The 9,237-nt window shown below is 60.8% G+C and overlaps 1 protein-coding gene across 1 annotated transcript; it reads left to right on the top strand.

Moving 5' to 3' along the window:
• Positions 1-709: 709 nt before the first annotated feature.
• Positions 710-8,743, top strand: KNCN (kinocilin). Its single transcript, XM_047789184.1, has 4 exons — positions 710-5,358; positions 6,380-6,448; positions 7,090-7,164; positions 7,894-8,743. Exons 1-4 carry the CDS (start codon positions 5,208-5,210, stop codon positions 7,971-7,973), a joined length of 375 nt encoding a protein of 124 aa, XP_047645140.1. The 5' UTR covers positions 710-5,207; the 3' UTR covers positions 7,974-8,743.
• The last annotated feature ends 494 nt before the right edge of the window (positions 8,744-9,237 follow it).

A 9,237-nucleotide genomic window follows, 5' to 3' on the forward strand; every position in this document is an offset into this window, starting at 1 on the left:
CTGGGCCAGGCTGCCAGCTCTTCTGCACTGTGAGTCCTCAGGGTTGGCAAGGACCTACTTTCTGTTGACAGACCTCCCTTCGCAGGAAGCTTGCCATCCGCACACCCCTTCTTCATCTACCCAGAGTGGGGTGGGCTAGATAAACAGCCTGTGGAGTCTGAGCCTTTTGGCCCAAGGTCTCCCTGTCTCTGGGGCCTTGGAGCCAGGGTGTGAGTTTTGTCTCTGGACTCCAGCCCCACCCTGGTCAATCCTCCAGGTTGGCCCCACAGGGAGGTGACTCACAGGGGCTTCCTGGACCAAGCATTTCCCCTGTTCCCACTCACATCCACTGGCCAGTCCTCTCTCACCTCCCCAGCTCTGTGTGAACGCTACTCTGCCTACCTTGGTTTTGTTATTGTGCCCTTGCTAAGGAACAGGTACTTTGTGAGAAGCTCATAGGCATTATCTCATTTTTTTCTAATTATTTATTTATTTATTTATTTATTTGTCTTTTTGCATTTTCTAGGGCCACTCCTGCGGCATATGGAGATTTCCAGGCTAGGGGTCTAACGGAGCTGTAGCCGCTGGCCTACGCCAGAGCCATAGCAACGCGAGATCCGAGCCATGTCTGCAACCTACTCCACAGCTCACGGCAACACTGGATCCCCAACCCACTGAGCAAGGACAGGGATCGAACCCGCAACCTCATGGTTCCTAGTTGGATTCGTTAACCACTGCGCCACGACGGGAACTCTGGCATTATCTCTTTAATTCTCACAGCAGTCACATGAGGTAAGGCACTGTTTGACCCCACTTAGCGTGAAAAGCCGAGCAGAGAAAGGAAAAGAGGAGCCTGCCCATAGCTGCACAGCTAGGAAGGTGGAACTGGAATTCTTCCCTGAGAGACTGGATACTGGGAGCTGTGCTGCCTGGTTCAAGTCCCAGCTCTCCCACTTACTGGGCCTGAACCTTGGGCAAGCGGCTTAGTCTCTGAGGGTCTTGAGTTTCTTAAACCAAAAATCAGGGAGGCTAGAGCCTTTACCTCATGGTGCTGTTGTGAAAGTTACGAGTTAGTGAATGGGAAGTGTTTGGAGCAGTTCCAGGCGCACAGAGGAAGTGCTCAGTGAGCATGAGCTGTGATAGGTGTTTTTTTTATTGTCTCCTGGGGCAGAATTGCTCAGCTGGGCCCTGGTGATAGACACCCTTTCCTTAGCTTGTGTGGGTAGAAACGGATCTGAGCTTTCCACGTGGGCCTGGCCTCTGGCCCCTTGTGCGTTCCTCCTAGTGACAGGCTGCCTGTCCCTCTGCTGGGGTCCCTGTCTCCAAGGGGCAGCTGTGGTGCCAGGGGAAGAGCTGGGTTGGGGGGCCAGGGACTCTGGGTTCTGGTCCTCCCCCTGCACTGTTCACTAGGTGACCTTGGAAAGACCCTTGCCCTCTCCAGGGGCCAGGCTGTGTGCCTGGCTCTGCTGAGCAGAGGCAGACATGCCAGACACCGTGAGGAAGGCTCTGGGACCTGGCACCGAGGCTTCCGGGTCCCAGCGCTACAGCTCGCGTTCGGCTGCCCTCGGGAGAGGGAGAGTCCCAGACCTCAGGCCCAGTGCCCAGACCCAGTTAGCAGACCTGAGCCCAGTCCGTCCTAATCCAGGTGGAAGCTGAGGACCCCTATCTGAGCTGTCTCGGGGCTCGGGCACAGGGGCGAAGTCTCTCCTTCCAGGCGTCCACCTCTCTGAGCTCCCAGGGCCCCTCCTCCCTCCTGGCCAACTGCCCCTCGCCAGATCCAGCTCCATCAACAGCAGTGCCCTGGTCCCCTGCCAACTGCTCCAGCTGCTGAGGTCTAGAGGGGAGCAGCGAGAAGCAAGGTCCCCCCATGGCTGGCACTCTCGTTGCCATGGTAGCAGTTGCCTTGGAAGCTGCTTCTTGACTTCGGCTTCCAAACAGTCCGGGAAAGCTGCCCGTCCCTCAGGGGATCCGTGAATTAATCACACTCTTTTCCAGGGTCCTCAACCCTCAAGGAAAATAAACAGAACTGAACCAAGCTGAGGCCTTTTCGCCCACCCTTCCTCCCACCTTCATGCCAGCCTTGGACTTGGTGCTTTAGAGAGGCAGGCACCCTCTAGCCCTGGCCTCCCTGCGAGACAGGGAGTTTGTGACATTTTAGCGGTGACCGGTGGCCTAGCCACACTCTGGGTCAAGGGGCGTGGAGGACCCAGGCTTCATCAAGGAGGGCTCTGAGCTTGGGGGCTGGGGAAGAGCGGGGTGCTCATGCTCTGGAGCCCTGGCTCGCATCTCGTGCATGCACTTTCTTTTTCAGGGCCGAAATGGGAAAGAGGAAAGAATTGGCAAGTCTCCCGCTCTACCTTTGTAATAACAGAGGAGCAGGCATCACAAGTTTCCAGTAGCTTCAGTGACCTGGTCCTGAGGAAAGATGCCAGCCTTGGCTGATTCTTCTGAATGCGGTGTCTGCCTCCGATGGCGGGGTTGCCAATTCCTCCCACCTCAAATAAGACAGTCAGAGATGTGCGAGCGGATGTCCCAGCCGAGCAGGGTGTCCGGACGCCGGTTTCCATCAAAGACTCCGGGGCCGTCCTTCTACCTCCCCGAGTCTCCGTTTCCCCATATGTGCTGGGAGGGAGCTGGGAGGTCCTGTGTTCCGTCATCTTGTAGGTGATGGTGGCTTAATGCGACTCCACAGTCTCTGCTCCGCTTCTGCGCCCTGAGGGATTTACAATGTCAAGGAAAAGCCGTTATCTTAGAATTCGTCTCCAGTGTTTAGGGTCAGGATGTTCTGAAATCTGAGACTCCCTGCCGCCCGCCCCTGCCGCCCTCATCACCAGTCACCAGAGGTGTGAGGCCAGGCCCCAGTGCCAGGGTCCCACTACAGAGACTTGGCCCCAGAGCCTCTGTCCTGCTCTTGGTGTGGGAGCGCCGCCCTCAGCCTCGCGGCAGGAGCGGAGCTGGCACAGGCCCTGCCCGCCAGTTAGGCGACCCCTTAGTGGGCAGAGGCGTCGCGGAGGGCGTGCAGATTCCCAAAGCCTGACGCCTCAGGAACATGGTCTCATGGACAATTATTTTGATGGCTCCTTCTAAACCTAGTCACCGGGTGTCTGTCAACCATGTGACAGGGACATGGGCTGTCATTTGATGCCTAATTAGAGGAATAATCAGACCGCGTTCTAGCGAGAGAGGCACCGGGCTGTTGGTAGCAGTGGTTGTGGCTGGCGACGCCCACCTCCAGGGGCTTCCCCTTATGGGGACCAGGAGCCCGGCCCTGGGGCCCATCTGTGCTCGGCATTCATCCCCCCTCTCGCCACACTTCTGAGCTCATATCTGTCCCCACCCAGGCCTCACTCCATCTTGCTGGCAGTACTTCCCTCAGCTGAAGCCCTGGCCTTCCCAGGCCCCCACCCCACCCAAGGAAAGCCTCCCCTTAGAGGCAGAGGCCCCGCGGCGCCCACAACCCTCCTCTTTGCAGCTCCAAGCCCTCCCCGAGCTCCGGCTCCAGCCCAGGTCCCCTCTAGCCATTCAGTGGCGCTCACTTCTTGGACCTGCCCGGGAGGGGCTCACAGCCTACAGGGGAGACAGAGAACAGGTTCAAGTGCCAGGTCGTGGGGACACGGCCACTCAGGTGCCATTAGGAATGGCTCCTCAGAGTCAGAGCTGCCCAAGCAGGGTCCTACGGGGAGAGGGTTCTCCAGACGGTAGGGACCGGGCACGCACTCGGCAGAAGGGCCCCAGAGGAGAAGGGGAGGGCCGGGGCAGGAGGCCGCCCTGGGGGCAGGTGGAGGCAGGAGACCTTGGGCTCGGCTGGGCCAGAAGGCAGTCGTGGAGGCAGAGACAGGGAGATGCAAAGGGAGGCCAGTGGGGCCAGTGATGGGACCCTGACAACTGCGCTGATCCATCCAGGGCCAGAGAATGCAGTTAGCATGAGGGCTGGGCCTGGAGTGCGGGACGGGGCTGGGCCTGGCTAGGTTACCGCTGCCCAGCCTTGCCTTGGTGGATTCAGCAGGTGGGTCAGTCGGGCTGGGCAGAGCTCAGCCCAGAGGTACCGGCCGTGTCCCAGTCTCCTGACCCTGGCTGCCAACACCCAGCCCTGCCAACTCCTCTTCCCAACCTTAGCCCCCAGCCCGCATGTGCTTCCTCCCACCCGCTGCCCCCACCACTCCTCTTCCCTGCCAGTCCCCCAGCCAGGGGTCCCCGGGAGGCTGGGAGGGCTCACCTCAGCCCACTGACAATTAAAAGGGGGCGCGTAGCAAACGTCCCTGAGGAGAAGAGGGTTGCCTGAGATGGTTCTCACACCAGGACCCCTCGGTCCTGCCGGGAGCCCAGAGGGTGCTGGGCCGCAGGAGAGGGAGGGACAGTGGGGGCAGAGAGAGGACTTGGAAGGATACTCCCCGCCCCCCCATCCCGGGACAGAGGAGGAGCGGAGGGGGAGGGTGTCCCTGTCTCTGGAGCCTCGTCCAGGCCTCCTTCTAGGCCTCTGTCTCCGAGTCCCCAGGCAGAGGCCCCAGGGGCACCTCTGACCCAGGGCACAGCAGAGTGGCTCCTGAGCATGTGGCCAAGAGGTCTCCTCACATCTCTGGCTGCCGAACCCCATGTGGAGCCACCCGCTCCGGCTGCCCCTCCAGGACCAAGAGTGGAACCTGGGCTGACTGCCCTAGCAGGCCTGAGCGCAGCAGCTCACGTTGCAACCTCATGAATAACTCAGCACCTCCTGCTGCCTACATCTGAGGAAGCCCTGTCCCCTGGACCCCCCACCCCACCCCATTGCTTTAAACTTTAATAGGCTGAGGCTGGGTGGCTGTTGAGCAGGCTCCAGGGAGCTGGGGCAGGATGTCCTGGGCAGGGGAGCTCGGGCTGAGCTCTCCCGAGACGAGGCTGGCAGGGGAGGACCCCATGGGGTAGGCCCAGCTCTCCAGAACACTGGCAGCCAGGGCAAGCGTGGCAGGAGTCTCAAGAGTGGTGTCCAGCTTCGGGGGCCTTTGGGAGAGGAAGAGTAAGCTGGGGTGACCTGGCAGAGATCCTAGGTCAAGGTGGGGCCAGGGGCCCCTGAGACAGCTGTGGGGTAGGGTTACAGATGCATCCAAGACTAACCGGCCCAGGATCTTACTGTCCAGAAACTCCCTCCATGAAGGCGGAGCTCCAGCAAGAAGACCAACAGGACCGAGACCTCCCAGGCTTTTCTGGGGACGGGCTCCGCTGGCTGGAGGCAGAGCCCCGGGGAGGCCTGCATGGACATCCCCATCAGCAGCAGAGACTTCCACTGCCTGCAGCTGGCCTGCGTGGCCCTCGGCCTGGTGGCCGGCAGCATCATCATCGGTGTCTCCGTGTCCAAAGCTGCGGCTGCCCTGGGCGGTATCTTTATTGGCGCCGCTGGTCTGGGTGAGCGGGTGCTGGGCTCCGAGAGGGAGCAGGGGCCATGGTCAAGGAGAAGGGAAGGGAAGAGCTGGGCCAGCAGGAATTGGCTGGGGAGGCGGGAAGCTGGAGGTGTGAGCAAGGCAGCCATGGGGTCACAGGGAGGGAGAGGGAGGCTGGGGTGAGGGGTGCGGAGGAGGGAGCCGGCGGCCACTCCGCTTGGGCCACTCCGGCTCTGGCTCGCCGGTCCCCAGCCCTGGGCTCCCCGGTCGGCGGGGGCCCGCTGGAGCTGGGTTGATGGTGGGCGTGGGGAAGAGGTCAGCGCTCCCTGTGGGACCCTCCTTGAGCCAAGACAGGACCCAGCCCAGACAAGGGTTTCCTTTTCTTTCTTCAACTGTCTCAGCAGGACATCTGTCTGTCCAGGCGTCTGTCCATCTGTCTATCTGGGCCAGTTGCACTGACATCTCTGCAGCAGTGCTGGGTTCCCTCCTTCCCCCGACTCCACCCCCCTGGACCATGAGCAGAACCAGAAGCACAGGCCGGTGGGCTCTGCCCCTGTGAACTCGGGCCAAGGGCCACAGACCCTTGGGAGTGGGTAGAGAAGGACCTGCTCTTCTGCTACCTGCCCCCCCAAGGTCTGGGTAGAAAGGAGCACACCGAGGAGCCCCCCAGGCCTTCCCGGGAGGGCGGGACACGGGAGAGTTGGGTGGGGGCTGTCAGCGGGCCCATTTCCAGCCGGCTGAGGAGAAACCTACCTGCTCATCATCCGGGCAGGGCGGAACCAGGAGCCTGGGCCTTCGCAGCCCGCAGCCCCTTCACCAGAAGGCACGGCTGCCCCCTCCCTCCTGGGGCTGGGTGTTGGGAGCCCCCTCCCCCCAAGCACACACTCTCAGGCTGCATGTTTACCCCCACGGTCCCAGCCCTGTCCTCTCCCGCTCCTCCCACGCACATCCAGAGCCCACCCCCAGGGCTCTCAGACAGCTTCGTGCAGTTCGAACCATACAGGCTCCCTGTCCATCATGGAACCCCTCTGCGTCCCCCTTCTCAGGGCTCCTCATCTTGGCCTACCCCTTCCTGAGGGCTCGGTTCAACCTGGACCACATCCTGCCTGCAATAGGTGAGTCCTCTCTCGGGCCCCCAGCAGACCGCTCTGCCAAGGGCTGCGTGAGACACTTTGTGTGTAAGTCTGTGCTCACAGGTGTGACTGGTCCTGGCGGTGCATGTTTAAGTTGCTGTGTGTGTGTTGTGCGGGCATTGCCATGACTGCACTGCAGCAGGTGCCAGCCCCCCACAGAGGTGCCTGAACCAGCTCAGAGCTCCTAGAACTCCCATCTCCCCTGATAGATTCGTCATCTCCCCCAAAGCCTCCAAGATCTCCAGATAACCCCACTTCATCCCTGAGCCCCCACAAAGACCTTCTATCTCCCCTAAACCTTCGTATAGTTCCCCATCTCACCTCTGCTCCCCGCACACACGCTCCCCTCTCCATCAGTTCTATGGGGCTCTATGTCCCCAGGTCTCCCAACGACCCCCACCTCCTTAAAAATCTGCCGTCTTCTCCTTCACGGGCCCATTTCTACCACCTTCTCCCCTCCCCAGATCAGCCCAGATCATGGGGGAGATGTAAAGGAATGCAGTGGAGCAAAGACAGCTGTCGGGACACAGATTAGACAGCAGGAAGGACTTCCCTTCCCAAAGCGGGACTTGATGTGAGAGTGGCTTGGTAACCAAGGGGTCTGGGGTGGTCTCATCCCCCAGGGAACCTGAGAATCCACCCCCAGCCAGGACCCGACCAGCGGGAGGGAAGATCCAGCGCCAACGGCAATAGAGAAGGTAAGTGCCAGAAATTCCAGGGTTCCTCTTCCATCCTCGCCTCTGGGTGTGCAGCTCCGTGGGGCCCCGGGGAAGCCCAGAGGGAAGGACAGAGGGGGCTTCTCCAACCACAGGGAGGCAGCAGAGTTGGGTTTCTCTGGTCCTCAGGGTCCCCCCGGGTGGGACACCACTCTGCGCTCCCCTCCCCCAGTCTCTTTGCCCGCTAGTTTCTCCCGCTCGTCTCCCGCTTGTGGAATCCAACTCTCAGAGCTGGCTCCTGAGGCGGGGGCTCTCCCTCCTCCCCCATCCCCGCACGCTGGAAAATTTCAGAGCAAGTTTTTCGAAGATGGCCCCAGGCCTAGGTGTCTGCTGCCAGTGGTGACACGCCTCCTACTCAGCCAAAGGTCCCATTCCAGACCCTCTCCCAAGCACTTTGCATTGAATTTGTTTCAATCGATCACACGAGGCAGGCTTTACATATGGGACAACTGAGGCACAGGGAGATTATGTGGGAAGCGATGGAACCAAAAGCCAGGCCATCAGCCCCAGTTCCTGCCTCCGACACCCACCCCACGTTGCTATCCTCTCGAGGGGCCACTCTGACCGCCTGTGCCTCTTTAAATGGGGCTGGAACTGCCACCCAGGCCTCCTTCCCTCCCGAACCTATCCCCCTCTGACCCAGGGTCTCTCAGGGTGGCTCTGACCTAGGATCTGTCTGCTCAGTCAGCCCCATCCTGGTCTCTCCCTCAGGAGCCCGCAGCAACCTGTCTACCGTGAGCAGAACCTTGGAGAAGCTGAAGCCAGGGGGCAGGGGGGCTGGGGAGGGCTGAGGCAGGAGCTGAGGGGCGGCCCCCTGCTCTGCCCTCTCACCTGCCACCCCAACCTCAGAGCCCTCCCGGGTCCAGACCAGAGCTGAACCAGGCCCAGGCCCTGGGGATGCCGGACCTGCGCTCACCAAGGCCGCTGGAAATGGAGTCCACGTGGCTGGGCGGCGCCTGACGCACGGTGGCTCTGGTTTCAAGCTCTTGACCTGGATTGTCTCTCTGGACTGCAGCTCAGCTTCCTTCCCTTTTTGATCTGCTGACAGGATTCTCTGGAATTTGGGGCCCAATGATACCCTAGTCCCTCGCTCCAGCCTCACCAGGGAAGCGAACCACGGGCTGCCGAGAACCACACCTGGGGTCTGAACCCCCTCAGCCCCACAGCCTGGCTTGGGCTTCAAGTGCTCGCCGGCTGGATAGAGGGGCTGGACCAGGCTCTTCTGAACATCAAAAGCTCTGGGCAAGTCCTCAGGGATGGCCTAAGCAGCAGGGAAGCAGACAGGGACATAGCCTAGAAAAACAAGGTCACTGCCTCGACAGGAGCACAGGTGAGGCAACTCCCTGACCAGAGCGGGACCGCCCTCCTTGAAGAAAATCAATTTCACCAATGCTGGTAGGGCGGGGAGACCTTGGCTCCTCCAGCCCGAGGGAAGTCAGCGTCGTCCACCTTGCGTTTCTTCCCCTCCTGCTCCCTGCCCCTTCTTCCCCTCAACATCATCGGCATCATCAGCAATAACTCTGGGAGTTCCCGTCGTGGCGCAGCAGAAACGAATCTGACTGGGAACCATGAGGTTGCGGGTTCGATCCCTGGCCTTGCTCAGTGGGTTAAGGATCTGGGTTGGCTTGAGCTGGGGTGTAGTTCGCAGGCGAGGCTCGGATCCTGCATTGCTGTGGCTGTGATGTAGGCTGGCAGCTGTTGCTCTGATTCGGCCCCTAGCCTGGGAACCTCCATAGGCCTTGGGTGTGGCCCTAAAAAACAATAACTCCGGTCAGTTTCCTAGATCAGTAAGGGAACCTTTCCTGGCATGCACCTCCAGTCCCCACAGGCAGCGTCCCAAAGAGACGCCTGTGGGAGGGGTGGGGAGGGAGGAAGTGGAGGTGGCGGCGCCTGAGCCTCGGGGATTGCAGTCCCTCCCTCACCCACCACCAACCCTTCCCGGCCACTGCCTCCCAGGGGCGGGACTGTGGCATCGGGGTGCCTGGCAGGATCAGACGCAGAGCAGTTTGGGGGATCAGATTGGAATAACTTAAGGACTGAGTCATGACAAGGCCA

The sequence above is a fragment of the Phacochoerus africanus genome, chromosome 8 (genome assembly GCF_016906955.1).
Source record: "Phacochoerus africanus isolate WHEZ1 chromosome 8, ROS_Pafr_v1, whole genome shotgun sequence".
Lineage (NCBI taxonomy): Eukaryota > Metazoa > Chordata > Mammalia > Artiodactyla > Suidae > Phacochoerus > Phacochoerus africanus.

What these genes read in the sequence shown, in the direction of transcription:
- KNCN (XM_047789184.1), top strand. Translation starts at nt 5,208, where the DNA reads ATGGACATCCCCATCAGCAGCAGAGACTTCCACTGCCTGCAGCTGGCC. An exon ending in CCACATCCTGCCTGCAATAG is followed by an intron (nt 6,449 to 7,089) that starts GTGAGTCCTCTC and finishes CTCATCCCCCAG; the next exon opens with GGAACCTGAGAATCCACCCC. An exon ending in CGCCAACGGCAATAGAGAAG is followed by an intron (nt 7,165 to 7,893) that starts GTAAGTGCCAGA and finishes TCTCTCCCTCAG; the next exon opens with GAGCCCGCAGCAACCTGTCT.